Source organism: Patagioenas fasciata, chromosome 8, assembly GCF_037038585.1.
Source record: "Patagioenas fasciata isolate bPatFas1 chromosome 8, bPatFas1.hap1, whole genome shotgun sequence".
Classification (NCBI taxonomy): Eukaryota; Metazoa; Chordata; class Aves; order Columbiformes; family Columbidae; genus Patagioenas; species Patagioenas fasciata.
In genome coordinates this window covers 15,640,098-15,665,510 of record NC_092527.1, presented here as the reverse complement: position 1 = coordinate 15,665,510, position 25,413 = coordinate 15,640,098, and the positions used below count along the sequence as shown (strand labels likewise).

Genomic DNA, 25,413 nt, shown 5'->3' with positions numbered 1-25,413 from the left:
TTTTAGTGCTTTATTATAGAGCACAGTGAGTACTAAAGAAGTGGAAACCTTTTACATTTATAACATGTTTTGTTATGGTGATTAGAGAGATAAACCCCATAACCTTCCTGGATACCTAAAGATACCGCTATGGTTTAACTACAAGTGTGTTTTGGAGACTGCAAATGGAAGAATTCAGTAGCTAATAGTAGAGATACCATATTTTAGACAATTGGTCTTAAAGTTTTAGATGTCTCAATTTACTTGCCCAGTCCAAGGAGCATATGCACCCATTGACCATTTATACACACACCTGGCCATGACCTGCCAAATCACATTTCTGAAAACATACTGCAAAGTAACAGTACACGCTGAAAACATAGAGGTTAATTGAAATCCTTTGTTAAGGAGATCTACAATTTCCTATCTCCAAATTTTGTCAAAAATCCTGAAGGACAAAGAGAAGTGCTTATGGGATACTACCGTCGTTACTCAGGCAGCTACATTCAAATACAGAAGCCAAACACCGAAGCAAAACTAGGGCATGAAGGTATTCTCACTTCAACTAAACTGCCCAGAGTACGAATCAGAATGCAATGCTTTACAGCTTTTAAAATACAAATGGAGAGGCTATTTCTAATGAGAAATAATTGTTATTAGCAGTGTACATACTCAAAAGGCTGAAAAAAGCCCAAAACAAGTAAAGTCAAGCTTAGAACTGAATTATTGTCATATGACCACTATCTAAGCCGAAGATAGTGTCAGTGATGTGGGAAAAACGAATGAAAAAAACCCATACATGAAAAAATTACAGCTGTGGTTTGGAATACACATGAAGCAGTTTTCTGCAGCTCAATGAAAAACAACCACTCTTAAAGAAACAAAGCAGCAGAAATAGTTGTGTTCAAGAGACATGACACCCTATACTGGGCATATTTCATTTGTCTTTTTGGTGAGTGATAACTAGTTAGGCATATTACATTTGGCATTTTAAAGGTAAAAAGGGAAATAATTTGGGAATCTTGGAGCCTACAGCATTTCCTTTCAACAGAGCTAGAAAAGACTACCATATGTATCTCTGGAGACAGGAAAAATTGTAAAAAGTTTAAAAGAAACAAAGTTACATTTGTGGTTTATGAAATAGTTTTTCCAAGGAAGACAAATTATTTCTGCTAAAGTTATTCAACTCTATTTTTTCCCCTCTCTTCTCTCTGCTTCCACAGAGGACTTACATCTTCACTTTCCTATTGAGCTCACGAGTCTTCATTCACCCACACGAGCTCCTGGCTAAAGTGGGGCAGATCTGCATCAAACAGAAGCAGCAGCTAGAAACGGGGACTGAGGCAGAAAAGGTAAATGAACCATTATGTCACTCAGTTAGCTATGCTACTGTCGTTTATTTCCCACTCTGTCCTCATTGTAAAGCTAAATAGATTGATAAAGAATAAATTGAAATTGTAATTGGCTTGTATTACTGGATGCACTTCTATTTGGGTCTTTTTCACTGACTGGATATTTTCAGAGGTAGGAAATAAAACTTTGCTAATGAGCTACAGGTCACACAGTATCACAGTATGTTTGGGATTGGAAAGGACCTCAAAAGATCATCTAGTCCAATCCCCCTGCTGGAGCAGGAACGCCTAGGTGAGGTCGCACAGGAATGTGTCCAGGCGGGCTTTGAATGTCTCCAGGGAAGGAGACTCCACAACCTCCCTGGGTAGCCTGTTCCAGTGCTCTGTTACCCTCACTGAGAAGAAGTTCTTTCTCAAATTTAAGTGGAACCTCTTGTGTTCCAGCTTGATCCCATTGCCCCTTGTCCTATCATTGTTTGCCACTGAGAAGAGCCTGACTCCATCCTCGTGGCACTCACCCTTTATGTATTTATAAACATTAATAAGGTCACCCCTCAGTCTCCTCTTCTCCAAACTAAAGAGCCCCAGCTCCCTCAGCCTTTCTTCATAAGGGAGATGCTCCACTCCCTTAATCATCTTTGTTGCCCTACGCTGGACCCTCTCCAGCAGTTCCCTGTCCTTCTTGAACTGAGGGGCCCAGAACTGGACACAATATTCCAGATGGGGTCTCACCAGGGCGGAGTAGAGGGGAAGGAGGACCTCTCTCGATCTACTGACCACCCCCCTTGTAATACACCCAAGGATGCCATTAGCCTTCCTGGCCACAAGGGCACAGTGCTGGCTCATGGTCATCCTGTTGTCCACCAGGACCCCCAGGTCCCTTTCCCCTACACTGCTCTCTAATAGGTCATTCCCCAACCTATACTGGAACTTGGGATTGTTCCTGCCCAGATGCAGGACTCTACACTTTCCCTTGTTAAATTCCATCAGATTATCCCCCGCCCAACTCTCCAGCCTGTCCAGGTCCCGCTGGATGGCGGCACAGCCTTCTGGCGTGTCAGCCACTCCTCCCAGCTTAGTGTCATCAGCAAACTTGCCGATAGTACACTCAATTCCCTCGTCTAAATCATTAATGAATATATTGAATAATATTGGCCCCAGTACTGACCCCTGAGGCACTCCACTAGATACTGGCCTCCAACTGGACTCCACACCATTGACCACCACTCTCTGGCTTCTCTCTTTAAGCCAGTTTGCAACCCACCTCACTACTCTATTGTCAAGACCACACCTCCTCAATTTAGCTGTGAGGATGCTGTGAGGGACTGTGTCAAAGGCTTTACTGAAGTCAAGGTAGACCACATCCACCGCTCTGCCATCATCCATCCACCTTGTTACATTCTTATAAAAGGCTATGAGGTTGGTCAAGCATGACTTACCCTTGGTAAAGCCATGCTGACTGCCCCTAATGACCCTCTTATCCCTGATGTGCCTTGAGATGGCACCAAGGATAAGCTGTTCCATTACTTTCCCAGGGACAGAGGTGAGGCTGACCGGTCTATAATTACCCAGGTCCTCCTTCTTGCCCTTTTTAAAGACTGGAGTGACATTTGCTTTCCTCCAATCCTCGGGCACCTCTCCCGTTTCCCAAGACTTGGCAAAAATGATGGATAGCGGTCTAGCAATGACTTCAGCCAGCTCCCTCAGCACCCGCGGATGCATCCCATCTGGACCCATGGATTTATGGACGTCCAGACTACTTAATTGTTCCCTAACCCAGTCCTCATCGACTAAAGCAAACTCCTCCATTAACCTGGCTTCATCCGGGGTCTCAGTGGTACAGGGTTCCCCAGGACAGCCTCCAGCAGAGTAGACAGAGACAAAGGCGGCATTCAGCAATTCTGCCTTCTCTGTGTCTTCTGCCACCAGGGCACCCACCTCATTCATCAGTGGGCGTACATTGCCTCTGGTATTAGTTTTATCTGCTATGTATTTGAAAAAGTTCTTCTTGCTGTCCTTGACCCCTCTCGCCAGCTGTAATTCTAAGGAGGCCTTGGCTACCCTAGCTGCCCTCCTGCATCCTCTAACAGCAGCCTTATACTCCTCCCAAGTGGCCAGCCCCTGCTTCCATGACCTGTAAACTCGCCTCTTCTGCTTGAGCATACCCAACAGATCCCTATTCAACCACACAGGCCTCCTGGCTCCCTTCCTCGACTTCCTACGTGTGGGGATGCTCTGATCCTGAGCATGGAAGAAGCAATCTCTGAATGCGATCCAGCTCTCTTGGGCCCCTTTTCCTTCAAGCAGTCTTGCCCATGGGATTTCCCCCAGCAATTGCTTGAAAAGGCCGAAATTAGCCCTGCCAAAGTCCAGGGTTGCAATTCTACTTGCTATTCTGTTCCTGCCACACGAGATGCTGAACTCCACCATCTCGTGGTCACTGCAACCCAGGCAGCCCTCAACCTTTACTGCTTCGACCAGACCCTCTTTGTTAGTGAGGATGAGATCCAGCAGTGCACCTCTCCTAGTCGGCTCCTGCATCTTCTGCATGAGGAAGTTATCATCAATGCACTGGAGGAACCTCCTGGACTGTGGCTGGCTGGCTGAATGGTCCTTCCAGCAAACATCAGGGAAGTTAAAATCACCCACAACAACCAGGGCCTGTGACTGTGAGGCCACTCTCAGCTGCGCATAGAAGGCCTCATCAACTTCCTCAGTCTGATCTGGTGGCCTGTAATAGACACCTACAACCGTATCACCCCTGCCAGCCTGTCCCTTGATCCTGACCCATACACTCTCAACTCGTTCCTCATCCACTCCTGGGCAGAATTTAGTACATTGCAGTTGCTCTCTCACATAGAGAGCAACTCCAGCACCACGCCTGGCTGGCCTGTCTTTCCTGAAAAGGGCATAGCCATCCATGACCACATTCCAGTCATGTGAACTGTCCCACCACGTTTCTGTAATTGCCACCAGATCATAATCTCCAGACCGAACATAGGATTCTAACTCCTCCTGCTTATTCCCCATGCTGTGCGCATTGGTGTACAGGCATTTCAGGGAGCGAGCAGAGCACACCAATTTCTCCCTAGGGGCACAGGAGGCCACCCGGTCCTCATCTGTTTTAGAATGCTGCCCCACTGGGGCAAGCCCAACTACAACCCCATCCCCCTTCGAGGCTAGTTTAAAGGTCTCCAAATGAGCCCAGCTAATTCCTGCCCCAGCATCCTTTTGCCTCTGCGAGATAAGCCTTTCCTGCATAACACTGTCCGGACTGGAGTCTTATAAAACCAGCCATTATCAAAAAAACCAAAGCCCTGCCTGTAGCACCAGTCTTGGAGCCAACCATTTAGAGATTGAATTTTCCCATTCCACCCCACATCGTCACTTGAAGAGGGAAGGAGTGAAGAGAAGATCACTTGAGCCCCTGAATCTTTCACCATCCTTCCCAAGACCTTGAAGTCATTCTTCATTCCCCTCAGACTACGGGAAGCAACTTCCTCCCCATCTGTCTGGAAGACCAGCAGCGGGTAGTAGTCTGTCGGGTGCACCAGTCTGGGGAGCTCTCTAGCAATATCCTTGATCCGGGCTCCAGGTAGACTACAGACTTCCCTAAGATGAGGGTCAACCCTGCATATTGGGCCCTCTGTTCCTTGCAGAAGGGAATTTCCTATTACAATCACCCTTCTATCTTTCTTATCAGAGGTAGTCTTCAGTTGTGTAGTCAACCGCCTCTTCCTATGTGATCTTGTAGGCAGGCTTGGCACCACCTCCTCACCTACCTCTTCTTCAAGATCCAGGGCCTCAAACCTATTACGGAGGGGCACCTGGGGAGGCAAATCAGGCAGGGAGGGGGGCTGCCTGTGATGCCGAACTGGAATAAGCTTCCAACCCTCATCTTCTTTTAGGTCATTTACCTCTGCCCGACAGCGACAAGGGTGGGGCTGTCTCAGGACCTCCGCCTCTGTCTGGGAGGGCAGGAGGTCCATCTCCTTTTCGGGGGTACCTCCCTGGGGCCTTTCTGACCGGCACGTAAGGGTGTTACTCCACCAGTCGATCTCCCTTTCGCACTCCCTGATGGACCTCAGCGTCTCAACCTCCTCCTTAAGCTTCACAACCATGTCGAGCAGATCTTGCACCTGCTCACACCTCACACAAGTAGAGTGCTGGCCTCCCTCCTCCGGCAGCAGCAGGCTCTGGCACTCCTTGCAGCCGGAGACCTGAACAGCCACCGTTCGGGACAGAACTTCAGTCTGCGTTGCCACAGTCTTTTTGAGACATGCTCACCTTCTGGAGGCGACCATGGTCATCAGCGGTCTGGGACGCTGGCAATAAGTCGGTGGGAATGATAAACAACAAGTGCTCTCTGCAACCCGCTGCGCTAGCTGCCACACCCGCTGCGCTAGCTAGTTGCTCCTCTCTGCACCTGGTGGGCTGCCCTCCCAAAGGTTTTTTCAAGGCAAGGGGAGGAGGTGTGGTCGCCGTCACCGTGGGAACGCCCCCCGCCACGTCAGCCGCTCTCTCGCAATGGCTACCGGGGCTTCGGGGGGATCGGGGCCGCCGGCAGTCACGCTGTCCCTGTACGTTTCCCTCTGGGCTTTCTAATCTCGGCTAAACCTCGTAGTCGACTGAACCTCGCCGGCTCTGGCTCTCGCTGCGCTGGCTCCGATCAGCTGACTCAATGCTGTGCACAACATGTATGTGCTGTGAAACCTGCCCAGCAAGTCACTTTGCACATCTGGGCTTTCACAGAGTTAGGTCTTCATTGAATCTGATACCCCTTCCTCCACTCACCCTCATCATCCTGTTAGAGTCGGGTGCTCTGCTGTAGGCTATTGGCAGGGTGTTTTAAGTTGGCGTAATAGTAAATCAAAGCTACCTCTCATGAAAATTAGGGGAGGCCCTACTTGAAATGGTAACCTATACTGGCACATGCAACTATGCAGTTTCACTATAATCAATTAAACCTAACTGGGTCAGTTTATGCTATGGACTTAAATCTAAGTCTCACTATTACGGAAAGTGTGTCTTGAGGTGCTTTTGACTGAAATTAAAGTACGGGAATAATCCAAGCTGGGACGCAAATAAGAATGACAGAAAGAAGGATGAAATCTGCAAGTATTTAAAAGCCTACATTGTTCAAATCCTGGGCATGTTTTTAATCCATCCTTCTATGATGAGACATTACATGCTCACATTCCTAATCTTAGGCATGTTGATTTTGTTTTCTCCTTGTTGTATCAGGACTCTGAGTAGGGAACACAAGAGGTAACCCTGTGATTTGGCAATACAGAGTTTTTGACAGCAATACTGACCTAAGGGCTTGTTTCTCCATTACTATTCCTGGGGTGCACTCCCATATGCCGCAAAATTACTCCACAGGAAGAACTAACTACTTGGTGCAGAATGACTTTCAATCAGGTCAGTCCCCTGACCTACTCACCAAACAGCTATGTAACTCATCATGTAGGTGCTGGGGAATTCAAGGGTCAGGGAAAGAAGGTGCAAGAACCACTGCATCCAGCTTTGTACACAGAGGTGATAACCATTGCCACTGCCAAGCTAGTTCATGACTGAGCAACCTCAACTGATGCTCTGTAAGTTGTAGTGGTTCCTCAGCAACTCGTAATTAACAACAAAGGTAGGAACTTGTAAGAGATGCCAGGACTATCTGAAATATGAAATGAGTAAAGCTGATCTGTAGACATATGAAAAGGAAGACTGCAGTTCAGTAGCTATTGTCAAAATATATGAAATACTTGGATTTAAAAGTAACAGGATATAAGATGAAACTTTTGTGAATAACAATACACTTAGGAGATTTTAAAATAAAAACATTATCTGGAAATTAAATCACCTGGATGTTTTGAGACAAGATATCATTGTAAAATAGTAGTACTCTGTGTTTTCAGCAGATGTGTTAAAAAATCATGGCTTCCATATTGAAATGAAATACCATTACATCCTAGCAACAGGATGTAAAATAGAGTAGCTCATATTCCAAACACCCACACTCTTACGCCTTCTGCTGACAATTTGGAAATGGGCCTACAGGAAAACCAACAAACAGCATGGCGACAATAAAAACATGAGTGTTTGGAAAGCTGCTTCCATTTACATGCTTTGCTGGTTGCTTTTCGTACTACACCCTTGATCCATTACTACTCTCTAAATCCTTTCCTACCCCCTTAATATAAACTAGAATTTTTTTCCTGCCCACTAAACACAAAATTCTTGAAAAACACTACATAAACTTCAGACATCCCTCTCAAATGATAACTTTACTATCTCTTACTGCAAGCACCTGTATGTTTTACAGAGTAGTTTGGCCACTAGCATTTGCAGACATTTGTTTTTCTGTCTGGCAACAAATAAAAGCTCATTTCACATGCAGCATAGACATTCTCAACTCAAAGCACTCTACGTATTCAGTCATAACCCATAACCCATTAAGGTATCATAAGCGACTAGCACCTTCTAATTAAGTGGCTCTATAGCAGGAAATAGCTGGCAAAAGTAGGTAAAGCAGCTCTGATCATTTTTGATAAGAGATTTGCATAAGCAAACTCTAAGACAAGAAGCTGGCTGAATCACTGCCTGTATAGCATGTGAGCTGAAAAAGTGGCAAGGAGCCAGGTTTTGAGGTTACACACCACAGTACTTATCATTCCTTTGGTTTTGGCATCACTGACTAGCCAGTGAGTCCTATAGAAAACAACCCAGAGAAAAGTGAATTAAAAAGAAAAATACTCTGGGATGTCTTGTAGTCTGCTTAGAGTCCTTTTGGCCACTTATAAAAAGGGCAACTATGATTTATTTATCATTATAATATACAAGTCAGTAGGAAAGCTTGACCATAAAGGATAAAATTTAACTTTCTGTAAGTGCATTAGAGACTGGAAAGACTCAAACAAGATTGTCAAAGAAAAAAGCATGTATAATATTATTCAGTGGAAAAACCTGTTAAAACTGTGGTGCATTATTTCTGCAGCCTGAGGGTATTTTTTTTAAATCAAAAGTTACAGAAGAAAAAGAGAAAGAAGAAGTTAATTTCTGTTAAGCTTGTCTTGGAATTCCTGAGTCCCTTCAAAAATATTATGTCCCTTTTTTTTTTGGTCACCAGAAATTTCTCCTTTTCAATGATGAGGGGTCTGGAGCATCTTTCTTATGAGGAAAGGCTGAGAGAGCTGGGTCTGTTCAGCCCTGAGAAAGGAATGCAGAGAGGGGACCTTATTTATGCTTATAAATATCCCAAGGGTGGGTGTCAAGAGGATGGGACCAGACTCCTTTCAGTGATACCAAGCAATAGGATGAGGGGCAACGGGCACAGACTGAAGCACAGGAGGTTCCATCTGAATATGAGGAGAAACTTCTTTACTTTGAGGAACAGACTGCCCAGAGAGGTTGTGGAGTCTCCATCTCTGGAGACATTCATAACCTGCCTGGACACATTCCTGTGCAATCTGCTTTGGGTGAACCTGCCTTAGCAGGTGGGTGGGACTAGATGATGTCCAAAGGTCCCTTCCAACCCCAACCATTCTGTGATTCTTTTTAAAACCAAAAATCAAGACAATACTCATAACCAGGTCATTGTCATTAAACCTTCCTTTCCTACAAGCACAATACTGCAATTGCCCTCCTTTTTAGTTGGCAGCTGTTTCTCAGTCCTTTCTGTCTTGTCTCATGCAGAACAGGGCTGACCCACAGTACTTAATAGAAGTATTTTTCTTCTCAAGGAAATATTTATGGGAGAAATATTTCCATAGACTCCAGAGAACCCTGGGTCAGGCCTCAGAAGTGAAGGCTCACACCTGGAGTTGGGCTACAGAAAAAGTAGTTTGATAGGTTTATTGCAACCATGACAAATGCATGCTGATACCCATATATCTGTGTGATTTCTATCTCAGTTATCACAAATTATGCACCTCAAGCCTGTTACACTGCTTTGGGTTTCCTCAGAGTGCATGTGAAACAGAAATCTCTTTTTTTTTTGTCTTAGTGTTGCTCTCAGTGTACCTTATTTTCATGAGCATTACAAGCATCTGATTAAGCACTAAGCTTTTTACATCTGAAGAGTAATTACATTAAGAGTAATATGGTCTTGCAACAGATGCCTAACTTTCCATCATGAAGGAAGCAAACCCTAACACTCATGAGTAGATACATGAGGTGGGAAGTCAGTGTTCATGTGGAGATCCTTGCCACAGCCTAAGGAGGGGTTTGGAAACCTTCTTGCCCCATCCCTCCTTTCGCAGTTTAAAAGGTTTAAAAGAAAAGCATAATTAACGCCAAAAAAACGGTTCTGTAGGAGCTTTTGGTAAACAAAAGTGGAGTAGGCATGTGCCTGTTTACTTTAATTGGAAGTGCACTGGCTGGCTAATTAATACTCTATCAATATCTACAGAATATTCTTTTAATAAAGTAAGGCTCCATGCATTTCCTAACAAAGAAGTGTAAATTGTCTTTTCCCCAAGGCAGATGGACAATGGAAGTTTAGAGGACAGACAACTGTAATCTGGAACTCTGTCCTGCACGATTTAGAAATACCTTGAATCTGGTCTCTGCAGGAGTGGCATTGGCAGAGATTGCTTTATAGGAATGCCTACTGCTAGCAAAGTGAATCGTGATGTTTTCTTATTGCCCTCATTATCCAACTATTCTACTCTTCTCTCACTAGCAGGATCAGCTAAAAGCTATCAATAAAACCAGCTAGGAAAAGCATGATAATGGAGTGCAGTTTGCAGCTCTGAAAAAAAACAAGACAATTCCCTTGAGACTTACAAGGAGCACTGGCTCATTTTCAGATTGAGGATTTAAGGGTACATGGTTTAACTTCAAAGTTCTTATTAATCATTATTAATATTCCCACTGACTGCATAGCAGTGAGATATAAAAAGTGCAAAAAATAGCTTAGTTTGGTTGACTTTTGTCTCTGGTTAAATAAACTGAGACATACTATGATCAGGTGATGTTTGGCAGGAGTTCCTACCAATTCTTGGAAGACATTCTCTATTTATCTTAAAAGAAAATACACCGATTTTGTGTAGTGACGCTCACATGCTAAGTCACCTGCTCTCACCCCGAAGGGGCTGACAGAGAATGCAATGAGGAAGGCACACTGTGCGTGGGGAGAAGGAACTGCTCTGTAGTGGGACTTCTGTAGCTTACGCAAGTGGGGTGGTAAACACAAATGAAAACTTCCTCTTTTTAATCAGTGCATCACAAGTTGGTTTGGAAGATAAACATAACGAACAAGAAGAATCAAAACTTAATTCAGGTTAAAAGTGTTCTTAGCACTCACACTCCCAGTTTTACAAGACTGTTCTCTTGAATTTACTGATGCTGCTCTCCATCACTATGATAGTGGAGTAATTGGCATCCAGTTCAGGTCTAACTGATGAAAAGCCTTAGAATACGCACAGGTAACAGAAGAACTTTAAAAATAGCTCTCCCTCCCCTTTCTGTGGCTGATAGCTTTTTGAATAAGAGCCAACACTTTGATTTTCAAAGTCCATTTTGATTTAGATGTCATGGAGAGAACGTACACATATTTCCTGTCATTTATTTATTTTAATGTACAGCTCAGTCTGGAGAGTCTGATAAATTCTACAGAACAAAAATATCTTTCTGAACTTTTCTCATGCTTGGTAGAATGCTGCAGTTCATATGCATTTGAATTCAAATGCTAAGGTACTGCTGCCTCTAATGGCATAAATCAGCTTAAGCCCCATTGACTTCAATCAAAGAAGTCACCTAAACTACCCTGTCATCTTCCTGGCTTTATGCAACTGACCTTGAAAATATCTTCAAAGTGTTTAGTAAGAGACATTACCAAGCTGTCCAGGAAAGGAGGCTAAATCATGCTATTTATGAATCTGGGTCACAGGTAAATATGTCCTTTTTTATCCCCTTCACCTACTACTGATGCAAAGTATGTTCAAGGATGTCTCTGTTTTTATGTGAGCCTTCATCAGCTAATTTACTCTGCAGTTAGAAAGGTCTGCGGTCAGTAATCAACTCATTGTTTCTTTCTAGGCAAAGCTAAAATCCTTTGCTGCCAAAATCATTCAGCTCCTGAAGGAATGGACTGAAACTTTCCCCTATGATTTCCAAGATGAAAAGTCCATGAAAGAGTTGAAGGAGATTGCTCACAGAATCACACAATGTGATGAGGTAAGGGTGGAGGGGGGAGAAAAAACATTAAGTGGCAAAGTAATATTTGTCAATCTTTATATCTAGTTTATCATATCATATACAAACCCTTGCTCTTGCATGCAGTATTTTCTAAATGGACTACAGCAGCAGTTGCCAAACTGTCAGTGTAACTGCAGGACATGGCCTGAGCAATGAATTCAATGGTCTGTTAGCAAAAACTGTCTATTTATGATCACCAAGTGTAAGAGGAAGAGACAAAATAGTCACGACAACTTGAAAAATAGATGTGGTGCAGCAGGAGAAAGGAAAGAACAGAGACTACACGGCACAATATAGGTATCATTCATCATAAATTATGTACCATCCTTTGTACTTTGTTACTATTGTATACTTTTAAGTCCCACAAGATGTATCAACTAGTTGTATCAAATATATTCTTACTCAGCTTATTGCTAACTCCTAACAATAATCAGCAACTGCTTGTTGTTCCTTCAGATGATGTGCATGGTATTTCCACAAAGGAAGTTATATTTGAGCCCTGCTAGCTAGTCAGTCACCAGTCAGCTGAGTTTCTAGCCTATGAAGAGAACTAGACCTCACAAAAGACTTTTCTAAAGCGAGCAGATAAAGCGGATTCAAACAGAATAGTTTTCTGTTTGTTTTTGTTTGGTTTTGGATTTATTTTTTTTCCACATTCACAAAGTCTACACTTTTTTTTTTTTTTCACATTGAGAAAGTTCATGTAACTACCATAGATGGAAGGATATAATCAAGAACTGCAAGGGAACTAATTGTAAAGAGTTTGTATGAATATAGAAGTAAAAGCTTCTCCTTGTTTTCAAACCCACAACCTGAAGATACTTTTGTGAACAATTAGCAGGAAATGGGAAGACAATTATATTATGTGTTTTTGTTGATTCAAGTAGAGAGAAAATGAAGAACAGGTCTGACAGCCTTGCATGAATCAGTGATAGGACACAATACAACTAGGTGTTACCAAGTTGTCAAAAGGAAGTAAGTCAGGTTTTGTTGCATCAGCAAACCTGTTGACCTCGATACTACTATGAAAATGTCAGTGCCACAGGAGGGAAAAAAGGAAATAGAACTACAATATGCTTTCTATTCCCTTTGTAGATAAGGGTAAAGAGGTGTACGTTGGCAGAGATACTACAGCAAAAGGGGACTTGGCAGAGGTTTTATTTAGCATCTGTATCTTAGTACTGAAATTGTTTATTACTTTGAAATAGGAGTTGTGGCCTTTCCTTCTCTTTCCCTTCCCTCCCACTCTGTTAGGTATGAATAAAGTGTCATTTGAGGAAAACACATCTTCACGGAGTGGCTCAGTGCTCTGGTGTCTGAGGCATCTGATGACATCCATTAATTACATCATCATTGTATTTATCCCCTTAACAAGGCTACAAGTCAAGTTTGATCAGGGAAGGGCTACGCCACATATGAGCCCTAAAATACATAATGCAACACTGACAAAAAAACAGCTCTTGCTCTCAGTATTTGTTACCACAAGGAATCGCCCAAACTGTGCTTCGGCAAGGGATTATGGCAATGGTTTGGGGGGTTATTTTCTATTTTGAAGCTTTTCCAAATCCCCATAGAACACCATTTTCCAAACATAGGGTATATGGTTGGACTCAATGATCCTGAGGGTCCCTTGCAACTGAAATGATACTATGATTCTATGAAAGTCAGCTGAGAGCTCACACAAAGTGGTCAGGTGCTTGTCCCAGTGAGACCAGACAGCATACCAAATAGCTATAGCTACAGCCAGGATCGCACCCCAAATGAAGTACAAATGTCTTCTTTGAACTCAAACAAGGACAAATAACTGTACACTTATTGACTTATTTTCCTAAGTTGTAAGAAAATGTAGGGTAAGACTAGTAATGAAAGGAAACGGCTAAAATTCTAAGAGCATTTGTCTAAGTATTAAAATGCTAATAAACTCACAATAGCTTAAGTAAGCCATAGTTTTTCATGTCACTGCAGTTTCTTTGTTCACTTTCATGTATCTGTGATACCCTCACTACCTTCGAGTTTGATTCTCTGTGATCCATATCTAGAAAGTCTGCCTCCCAGACACATGGGTAAGTCAAGCATAGCGACTGAAGTCAAATGATTTACAATAGAAAGCTCAGCACACCAGAGAGCAAAATTAGTGCTTTATTTAATTTTCCCCCACCACACTCCCTTGGCATTTCCGAACACTTGTAGCATGATATCCAAAATGGCTCCATCCAGCTGCTGTTCAGCGGTAATCCAGTTGCCTCAAGATGAGCTACAGTGCTTTCAGCTTTGCATTTGACTTCACTCAGTAGTCAGATTATTGCCTTGTAAAGCAATATTCTGACACCATTATTGCTTAATTATAGCATGCAATATACAAGTATTTGGTAGTCATCGTCTCTCACATCTGCTACGCAATTTCATTGACCACTGCACATTAGTGGCTTCTTTGAGTGATCAACAGATTCACTGCAGTTCTTTCTACTGCATACAGTTGACCGGCAGAAACAAAAACTGCAGGTTGTAAACTAACAGTTAATGTTGTGGTAAACTTCAAGAGAAATAATTTGCATGACAGTGAAAGAACAATTGTGTAGAAAAGACGAAAAGGACTGTGTTGGGTAGAATTAATTTCTCCTGCAGCAGGAAGACCAGGGTCAGAGAACCAAAAACAGTAACAGGAGAGACAGAGTAGTAAGAAAGTGATCAAGTTAGCTCCTCAGGATTGACCTCATAGAGAAATGTCTATATGACACAAACAATCAATGGCAGAAAAAATTCAGCTTGCCATAGTAATCAAAACACTGAGCAGATGGATTATACTTCTGTGGCTTTAGCAGTATGTATCCTTATAGATCCTAGGTTTAAAACCTGCACGTGATGAACAGAAAGGCATTTTAGTTATGCAAGAACATGTATATTGTGCTCTTACTTAAGTCTTCGGATGCTATAGTTGCCAACCCAGGGTATTTTAGGGCTATATTCCTGAAAGTTGTGTGAATTCCCTGGATTCTGCCTGTGCTAGATAGATTTGGTCATCAATGGGCCTGATCAGAATGAGAAAGAGCTTTTTGGTACTCAATACATGAGAGATCCAAGAAGCCTTGTGCAAGCAACTCAACCACCTTTCACTATACCCACTTTTAAACTGTTTACCCTCATGCCTTTGAAATGGGGCACTAGCCAAAAACCGCTACAAGGAGCAGACCAGCTGAGCAAGTGAAACAGAGTCGGGAAGGCAGGCAGGCAGGCAGGCATGACAGTGTTGTTATGAAGTTGTGTTGGCAGTTAGGACAAGTTCATTTATCACAGGGTGATCAGCTCAGATGAGAGAGAGGAAAGAAAGTGACTAATTGGCACTTATTTTTCCCAGACAGAAATTCTTTGGTGATCCTTGTCTGCAAGAGCTAAACGTTTTTAGCAGTCATTGTTTCTGCCTTTTGCTTAGGAAAATGGAACAGTGAAAAAGATCATTAGCCAGATGACACAGAATCTCCTGATGGCCCTCTCCACACGGAGCCAGTACCAGGAAATCAGAGAGAAATTCCGGCAACCTGTTACCGACAAAGGCACCATCCTCAAAACCAAGCCACAGTCAACTCAAAAGGACATTCTGAGCGTGTGCTGTGACCCTCTGATCTTGGCGCAGCAGCTGACCTATATCGAACTGGTGAGACACTCATTTGTGTGAATTATTTCATTTTCCATTTACTAAATGTTATTATACTCATCAATATGCATTTTGCTAAGGCTTCACTGAAAGCCTCCAGTGTTTGTTTTCATTAAAAAAACCACCAAGTAATTATTAATAACAAGACCAGTTATGTACACCAATAGAAACGCCTCAGTCATCTACACTGTAGGTACTTTAACAAGTTGCCAAAATGTTCTCCTAATTTGGCTTTTTGGATGTGTTTTTCACTGAACTCCCTGTTTGTCTGTACAATGACAATCTCTCATCTCTCCAAACACAGGAAAGGGTGAGCAACATTTACCCAGAGGATCTGATGCAGATTGTCAGCCACATGGACTCCCTGGATAACCACAAGGTACAAGAAGGGGTACAGAGGGAAAAAGAAACAAAGAATAATGAGAGTAAAGAACCTCCATGATTCAAGTATACCCTGAGCAAGAAACTGTGACATTTTCTAATCTTCAGTAAGCTCATGCCTTAAAGAAATATCCAAAAAGACTTTATCAAGACACGAAAAGGAAGTTTATCCTTTGGTATGTTGACTTTATCACGATACAGGATAGGATTAACATGTGGCCTGTTCTCTTGCAGTGCCGAGGTGACGTGACCAAAACCTATAATTTAGAGGCCTACGACAATTGGTTCAATTGTCTCAGCATGCTGGTGGCTACAGAGATTTGCCGGGTAGGTATTCGTAGAAAACAAGATGTCAAAGGGATTCTGGCCTTAAGGACAAAGGCAGGCCATGGTCTAAGAGAGATTCAAACATTAGCAGCGCAGTCAAAGATAACAGCATTACTCAAGCATTAAATTATTTGCATGCCTATATGATTAAGAATTCATGGCTATGTTGGGGTTGCATGTAATCTCTAGCTTTGTGTAGTCACACAGCAAAATGGAATTTGTGTGGGCTTTGAGTTAGGAATTCTTTTGGATTTTTTTTTTTTAAATTTAATACACCCATAAATTCTCAAAGATACTTACTGTTAAACACAGATTTACTAATAAACAGATGCCCTTCCACTGCGTTTAGTTATCATTAGCGCTGTCATAAATTCATTTTTGTTGTAGAAAAATCAGGAACAAACTACCTTCAGATGTCTGGAAAGAAAGTGGACTACTGGAGGGGTCATACAATAAGCAAAGAAATAGGAGGTGGACTGCCCCAGAAACCTCTGATATATTGATCCAAATATCTTAAGATTTCCTGCTCTCACAGAAACTCATTACCAAAACACACCAAGATATCTTTCAGAGCCAGCTGGTATGGCTAATACATTTAGTAAACCAGTCAAACAAGAGGTTTTAGTATACCAAGGGCTAAGCCAAGCTGTTGACTACTGAACCATTTTTCTTTAGATAGGACACAGAAACTGAAGTATTTAGTGAAGAGATTTTTTAAAAAAAATAAGAAAAAGAATTCCCTGGTGAAGTAGTCTGCAGTCACCACTCAGAACCCATTTTTGTATAAGCCAGACCGAACTTCTAAATGTAAATATGGGAAAAATTTTTAAGAATGAATGTAATTTAAGCAATACTACTAACTTTTCGAATTAAAACAAGAAACAAATATTGATGGCTTTTAGAAACAAAGTTTGGAGACAGTGCTATATGTAAATTTTTCTTTGCATTTTATAAAAGAATCTGCAAAGCAGATATTCAGCACCACTTGCTAGATCCTTTGAGTGGGCATTTGTATATTTGGTCATCATCACTACCTGCTCTCAAGAGTGCATTTATAGAATCATAGGATGGTTTGGGTTGGAAGGGACCTTCAAAGGTCATCTAGACCAACCCCCTGCAATGAGCAATTTAAGTGTATACGCAGTAAAATGACAAAAATCAACACATAACAATTGTTCTCTCTCACATTGAGGTTACACGCCTGTCTTGAGTCTGTCTACCGCTTTCCCCCCCTTCTTCAGAGGTTTCATTTTTTTGCATATATTTCTGATAGCAGCTTCACATTATCTCACTTTTCCAGTAACAGGAAATTGCTGAAAGTGTCCAACTTGTTTATACAAGGTTCCCTAAGACATTGAACTTCATGTATAAACAAAAATTTAGACTCTGCCACAACTAGACAAGTAATTGATAGTAGCCCCAAATACTTCTGCTATTTCATTAAAAACTAATCTTAACAAAATACCCTCAGGCCTACATCATCATAAGATTTAGCTGAATAAAGTCTTCGAACATCCATTCAATCAGCTTGTTACAATGCCTTTGATTGAACATCCTATCTGAAATTCAGGTCATCCCTTCCCTCTTAAGATATCTTGGTTTTTTCCCAGGTTGTAAAGAAGAAGCAGCGTACAAGAGTGGTGGAATTTTTCATTGATGTGGCAAGAGAATGCTTCAATATTGGAAACTTCAACTCCATGATGGCTATTATCTGTGAGTATCCTTAACACTGATGACAAAATGCACTCCATCTTACAACCTGACTGCAAGACTATGCTCTGTTCTCGCCCTAAATTGGCTGACCACATCAGCACACAGGCTTCTACAGGGACAGAATGTACCAGTGGCAGATTAACGTGTGGGTGGGCAAGTGTTTCTGTGTGTCAAGCTGAACTGTTTACATATCACCACCACATATTTTGGAAAACACAGCCCTGTATTTTTTCAACCTAGTAGTTTGTTTCTTTGTCTCCTCTCCCATTCAGCTGGCATGAACTTGAGCCCCGTGGCACGGCTAAAGAAAACTTGGTCCAAGGTCAAAACAGCCAAATTTGATGTTTTAGAGGTATGTATAAAGTTTAGACTTTATATAGAAATCCACCAAATAGTTTTGTCCAAACCTCTGCTGTGGAATTACTAAAAGATCACAGAGACACCTCTGTCAGTGTTCACCAGCATATAAACATTAGGAAGAGAATTCCTAAATTTCAAACTTCCTACCTGCCTGCAAAGAAAAGTGGGTGCAAATGTTCTTTAGGTTACCTCTTCCTTGCATTATTTTTTCCAATTTAACAAGGTAATTGTCACTCAAGTGAATGCCATTTTGCTACCCTTAAAACTAATTAGAGTGCTCCATCTAGTGGAGATTGGAATGAAAACAAAGATGATATTTTTTCTTCCCAATAGTCATTTATCATTTCCTTTCAGTCTTCCATTAACGATTGAAACAAAACATAGCTGTAAAGCTAGTACGGAACTCTCAAACAAGATAAGAATTAGAAAAACTCCAAACCAGACCTAATCAGTATAAGGTACTCCATCTTGAATGTTCAAAAGGAGGCCCAGCAAATTCATAAAGAATGAAGTCTCTCATGGTTAGATTGAAGATTTTTTTTATTTAGGAAACATGTAGTACTTGACTGTGATTTTTTCCCCCATAAAAACAGCATCACATGGATCCATCCAGCAACTTTTGTAATTACCGCACAGCCCTGCAAGGAGCAGCACAGCGATCCCAGACTGCCAACAGCAATCGAGAGAAAATAGTTATCCCGGTGTTCAACCTGTTTATTAAAGATATCTATTTTCTACACAAAATACATACGAACCGCTTGCCCAATGGGCAGATCAACTTCAAGGTAGGACTTTACTATTACAGAAATGGTAATGCTAGTTAAACATTGCACGTTACAAACATTTGCCAGTTTTTAACTTTTACCTCATTATATTACCAATTCTTTCAGCATTGCTGTGATGTAAGCATAAAGCAAAATAATTACCTAGGAGAAATTATTTCACCAAATTTCTGTGAAAGCTAGCACTTGCAGTTGCTGTGTTTATATTACATACCCAGCACATACAGAAGAGAATCCATAAAATTGCTTGGAATGTAATTGCCTTCAATTAAAAGATTAGATTTTGAATGTACTGGAATAGCGATTATTTTTCATTAACTCGGACAGATGCACTGAAAAACGTAAAATTCACATGAGCAGAACTGATTGAAATGACATTAATTTGTTACTAAAACTAACACATGAAATGATTGGGAGGAAAATCAGGATTTCAGAAGCCAACCCCTCAGCATTAAAAATTACTTAAGTAATATAAAAATAGTCTAATGTTAGTGAATTGGAATGTGAAATCTCTTCAAGGAACGTTGTACTCATGCAACATTTAAAACAAGGGAAGAACTTGAAATCAAGAAGTGTGAGAATTTTAGTGTACCACCTATGATGGCAGACAAAAATTTGCCAATCCTGAGCCCTACACCTGCCTTATGTTTAAAAGGAATTGGGGCAAGTGGAAGGCAATAAAGGATGGAAAGGAAGCTTTTCTGTAGCAACCAGCTGTCATACTTGATCAAATTGTCATAGGTAACTACACCCTAAATCATCAGTGTTATTGGATGTAACCTCCTTGGGTTAGCCACCTATAAATGATCAGCAAATGATATTTATAAGATCTTCAAGGGAGTTTCTTCAAGTTCTGGGTTCTCTCTCCCTGACTAATAAACATGCATATCCAAAAGGCCACAGCTTGTCAAAAATGCTTTTGCACTTTTTGTCATTATTAAGGCTGGGGAGGGCAACACATATACAAGACAAATGCTAAATAATTATGCATTTCTTAAAATCCTAGGAAGGAAGGCCTATCTGTAGTTTCTAAATGTTATTTTGGTAGCTTCTTAAATTTAGGAAGTGCTTTATGAAAAAGATCAAATGTCACATTTCATTTAAGTTGAAGGCTGGAAATGTAAAAAGTAAATAAAAGCAATTTCCTGACCAGTTCCACTTGCAGGCTCATTTAGAGATTACACACAGAAAGAAGGCCAATGGCAATTATATGTGAAGAAAAGGTTGATGATGTAAAGAATTGAATGCAGAAGACCAGGTGGTTAGCTGGGATCCACTGTTCTGAAATCAAGAGCCTAACATTTGAAGAACTAGGAGTAAGAGGGTGAGATGAAGGGAGCAGTAGAGAAGAAAGGATAACAAGGCAGAAGGCCGATAAAGGGATAATAAGAGAAGAAGCATGAATAAGAACAAGACAGAGAAGCTCTGAAATTGAAACAAAATAACTAATATTTGAAAGAACAAATGGTTTAAAAAGTATTTTTTTCATTACCTCATGCAGAAATTCTGGGAAATTTCAAGACAGATTCATGATTTCCTGACATGGAAGCAGGTTGAGTGCCCTTTTGAAAAAGACAAGAAGATCCAGAGCTATCTACTTACAGCACCCATTTATAGTGAAGAAGGTAAAATCCTTTATTGAACATTATAGTGAGTCTTCCTGCTTGTTGAAATCCTGATAGAATAGGCAGATTAAAAAAAATAACATACAAAAAAATATTTGATGAGTATGTATTATCAGTTCCAATTTGGCTTCAGATATAATAAACTTCATTATGAAGTCTTAGTTACACCTGCTATATTGTAACTTTTCCAGTTAAAGAACCCATGTATCTGATTGGTTGTATTTTATTTACTAGCTCTGTTCATTGCATCCTTTGAAAGTGAAGGTCCAGAAAACCACATGGAGAAAGACAGCTGGAAAACACTCAGGTATGAAGCTTCTGCAGAACATGAGTCCTTTTGCAGGCACACACAGGCACATGATCATCACTTTCCCTCCTCCTATTTGCATACCCAGCAAAAGATCTTTTTGGCACAAATATAATTATTTTTTTCTTCAAAATTCTAATCTGAAATAAAAATCAAGAGGGCTTGGATTTCGATACACCTTTTTCAGCCAGATCAGTTCAGGTTGCGAAATCACTGCTGGGACTATGAAAGAAAATATGCTTTGTCTTGGCTATGAAATACAGGAAAAGAATCTACATTTGTAGCAGTTCTCAAACATGCTTTTCTCAGTGGAACAAATATACGAAGATACAAAGAAAGTGCTGTCATTTACCATACCTACGTTCTTAGAAGTCTTATGAAAGGATTACATTTTACATGAATACTCTAATTTTCAGTCTACTCTTAAGGGAGAAAGTCTCAATGACTCCTTTCTCTTTGAAAGGGGGAAGCCCATCCTCCATGTACATGATGAGAGCAGTTAGTTTAGATGACATTTCTTCTAATACTGGGGCTGAGGCAGAAAGAGAGGTCTAGACCTTTGGAAGTCACGTTAAACGTTTAGATTTAACCTATCTGTACCAGATAAAGAATGAAGAAGCCTACATGTCCTAGGCTGCAGTTGAGCTACCTTATGAGTGTATTGTCCCAGAGGAGGCACTGTTTCCCAGTGATCCCAGTGTTTCTTAGGAAGCCCTCATAAGCTTTTGAATTATGACACCCATGCAAGGTACCTTACATTAAATCCAATGCTGTTCAGCAAGAAATAGCTTAGGATGGCAGAGGAACATATGCTGTTTGCCCGAGTACATCTTAAGGGCCTGAAGTAATGTTACAAAGGTTAAATTTTCATTTAATTTAAAGTCAGCATCTTGATTGGAATTCATAGATGTATTCCAGTTTATTTTTTTTTTTCATTACTTCTTCTTCTTCTAGGACAACTCTGCTTAATAGAGCCTGAGATTTTTGGAACTGATCTGCAGACTTCGAAGCACATTGAGTGAACATGTTTTTACAACCTGAAAGACTTGGACTGAGCTAAGAAAGACCTCACTGGTTGAGGTCTGTTTTGTATATACAGTAACTTTTATGAAATACAATGTGGTAAATATTTCACATGTCAACCATAAGGCACTTAAGTGAAGGGTTTGGGTTTTTTTATTTTAAATAAAAGGGCAGGGCCCTGTTCTCAGAGATGAAATGTATCATGGGAGATGGTATCCCTGGGGAGATCTTATTCTATCAGCATCCAAATTTTTATTGTTTTGTTACTTCCACCAAAACAAATATAAATTAAAACACACATCCCAGCTAAAGCCAGTGTTCAGGTTAAATACTCCATTAGACCAGTATCCTACAGAACACTTAACATGTCTTTCTAGCTTTGAAATGAAGAATCTCCTTCAAATCGGCGATACCTTTTACATGTGTTAGTAATGGTTTGTAGAGTCAAGGCCTTAGACATCTGCAGTAAGCGTGTTCCTCTCCTACATCAGAAATAGTGCCTTACAAGGTACTGATATCATTTAGTGTACCTTTTATTATGCTGGACTGGAAGTAAAGAAAATAAAAATATGGATGTCTCAAAACCAGGTACAATGTACTTTTTAAACAAAATGGAGAATATGGCACATGAAGTAGAGTATACCTGCCTGTAACATTGATGGTGCAGCAAACATATTTTTGTTACATGATTTAAAGAGATAAGATGGGGTAACTGCTGGGGGATGTGTGTTTGTGTGAGTATGTGTGCGTGCATGTGTGAAGTTGCACACATGTCTAAGTTTTAATACTTCTGGGAACAATCCTTTAAATTCTCACTGTCAGAATAGTTTGTGTTTTCCTTTATAAATATCAGGGATTTTTTGTTTTGTTTTGTTTTAAGAGAAGGATGTCTAATCTAGATTATCTCTGTAAAACAGGCTCAATATGTTTTTTTGGAAACAGTTTATGGAAAATAAAAATCATACATGAGCTAGAGAGAGGGAAGTAAACTCAGATGATGAATTTGAAGGCTAAAATTCCCAAAGAAGTTTAAGAAGAGTTCATCACCACTAAACTGGGCATTTAATTCCCTTGTTTCCTTTGAAAATGCTAGTCTGCACTTACAGACAATTAGAACAAAGACCAATTTATAATATAAGCTTTTTCTAGTCTTTTGTCAGCCATGATTATCTATCTGGGACAGAACCCATTGACACATCAGGAAAAACACCATAAAAAAAATTGGTCAAACCTTTGAACTCAGATCAGTACCAAAATTAGAGATGATCTGTAAAGCCACTAATACTTACCATTTCTAATTTCTCCTTTTACCCTGGAGTTTACACCCAGTTTGGCTATCCAAAGGAGCACCTGAGGAATTTATGTTAAGATTCAAGGTATTAATTTCCAGGAAAAAATCTACAGTTCAAGACTTTCTCACCTGATCTCTGAATTGAGAAAGAAAAAAGGCTCAGATTAAAAACTATTTTGTTTAATGAACAGATTATTACTCATGAGTACCGACTGTCCTTTCAAGTAATTGTTCTCTGAAGGCTTGAGGGCTGCATATGTATAAGGATAATGACTTGAGATAGACAAGTAGATAATTTCTTTTTTAAAAGGATCCGCTCACAGTGGTTCACAGTGTTTGCAGCCTCCCTCAGAGAGCTTGTGGAAGACCGCTGCACAAGCTTCTTTAAAAATTATCAACTCTAACTAGATGGGTTTTATCTTATTCTGCCTTCTGCTGAAGAAGGGGCAAGACTTGCTTGACCAAGGGTCTGGCTTATTCCAGTCCAGTAGACAATTCTTGCAGAGTGCCTACAACAAAGAGCTGTGTCACCGTTTCATACAACATCTGCAATCACTGAGTAGAAATTATTTGCTGTATTGGCCCTGTATTACGGTGAAAAATTAAAGACCCTTCCCTCTCTCCCTCTTCCACTCCCCCCTTGACAATTACTTAAAATTAGAAGAGTAAGCTGGGGTAAGGAAGGGAGAGAAATCAAGATTTTGCTATTCCCATAGTGTTGACATCAAAGAGAAACAAAAGCGAGTTATGCCATCAAGAAGGAAGTAGAATACTGTTAACAACAACAGCCCAGAAAAGGGGAAAGGATAATTCTTATGGTCTGCTGCTATTTTTCCTGTGCTGAAGTACTGACCTCCAGCCCTGGATTAGAGTAAGAATATTTATACTGTATTATTACAGTGTTTTGCACTTTCAGAGATGTTCTAGCTAGTAACGTCGTCGGACACTATAAGAGGGATTGTATATCAGCTTTGTTTATGTAATTGAAATTTCAAAGGGATGCTTAAAATTTAAGAAAAAAATATATATTTGAAATGCAATTTTAAAACACTTTCTGTAAATGTATAGAAAAAGCTTTCACATGAATGTGCACTTCACTGGTCAATCAGTCCTAGTATATTACTTGAAATCAATGCAGTATCCACATTGGTTCCTTTTTATTTTTCCTCCCTCAGTTTGATACGTTCCTTAAATACTGTGTTTTGCTATTCTGAGCTGAAATGCTAACTATAAAGCTGTACCATAAAGCAGGATATTCTGTGTTTGACTGGATGTGCTTGCATTAATAAAAGAAAAATTTGCTTCAACCAGGCTTAATATTTTCCATTATTATTTTCCACTTGCAAACTGATCAAGCCATAAACCAGCAGCTGAACAAGGTGAACCCTCTGTGGAAGGCAACATAGTCGCAGTGAACCAACTGGTTACTTAAATTTAAGTTTGGATTAATAAAGATACATTATGAAACGTTTAAATACCTTCCAACAAAGGCTAGCGCAACACTAGGCCAACAATATGCTGCCACTTCTACTGTGCTCTCTATAATAGTATTTTATGGATTCGATACAGTGTCTCTGCTATGGAATATTTTCATTGTCTCAATGAAAGCCATTAACAGTTCCACCACATAAAAATTTTTTCCTGTGTCCTAAGAACTGACTTTAGTGGTTTTACTCCCACATTTTTATCCTTTTAACGGGAAAGCACAGAAACATTTGCTGGCTGCAGCACACCGTGAGGTTTGCTGTAGCAAGATTCTATTGACATTTCAACACAACCACAAGTCTTTTTCATGCCCTGCTTGACAGAAGTAAAGCCACTTCTCCAAAGTCACACAGGGACTGGACAAGAACAGAACTGTGAGGAGAAGCTGTTAGCTTCCCTAACATGCTTCCCCAGCACCACCCACTTCTACCTCGTTTTTTTTAAGGCTTGTATCCCTGAGAAATGTTGGATCTTGCGAGTGCAGGAGCTCTGGAGGTCCCCTCAGCATTTTTAGTCTGTTGAAAAATCTCTGGGGAAATTGTTTTGGTAACCAGACATCCACAGACTCCGAAAGCAGAACAGTACTACTTTCAGTCATCATGGCTCATTAGAAAAGATAATGATGTTTACCAGCATTAAGAGGATCAAGCAGACAAGAGCCTTCCTGATGGCCAGTTCGCACTCATAATTAATATGCATGTTATATCCTTGAAAACTCACTTCCAATTACGTCCCATCTAGTCATTAGGGTAAATTAGCTATTTGCACAGGCGTAAGAGTAAACAATAAAATTGCTTTTCAGGCACTTTGCTGCCATTAGAGCACAACACAGTATGACAAACAGTAACTCAATGCCAGTAAGATATCTTTAGTTACATTAGCAGCAGCTTGATTTATCAAGTTAATAGCTCCCAAGAAACAGCTTTCTTCTAGCAAAGAACT

The 25,413-nt window shown here is 40.7% G+C and overlaps 1 protein-coding gene across 3 annotated transcripts in view; it reads left to right on the top strand.

Annotated features, from left to right (window-relative positions):
- RASGEF1A (RasGEF domain family member 1A) overlaps positions 1-24,293 on the top strand; it is a 168,213-nt gene extending 143,920 nt beyond the window's left edge. For all 3 annotated transcript variants that reach the window (XM_065843592.2, XM_065843595.2, XM_065843594.2), the window contains 11 exons: positions 1,203-1,331; positions 11,367-11,504; positions 14,956-15,177; positions 15,482-15,556; positions 15,793-15,885; positions 17,496-17,598; positions 17,871-17,950; positions 18,552-18,743; positions 20,242-20,365; positions 20,600-20,672; positions 21,627-24,293. In XM_065843592.2, coding sequence (XP_065699664.1) covers positions 1,203-1,331; positions 11,367-11,504; positions 14,956-15,177; positions 15,482-15,556; positions 15,793-15,885; positions 17,496-17,598; positions 17,871-17,950; positions 18,552-18,743; positions 20,242-20,365; positions 20,600-20,672; positions 21,627-21,651 — 1,254 coding nt within the window. In that variant the 3' untranslated portion in view covers positions 21,652-24,293. The remainder of the gene's footprint in view (positions 1-1,202; positions 1,332-11,366; positions 11,505-14,955; positions 15,178-15,481; positions 15,557-15,792; positions 15,886-17,495; positions 17,599-17,870; positions 17,951-18,551; positions 18,744-20,241; positions 20,366-20,599; positions 20,673-21,626) is intronic.
- The last annotated feature ends 1,120 nt before the right edge of the window (positions 24,294-25,413 follow it).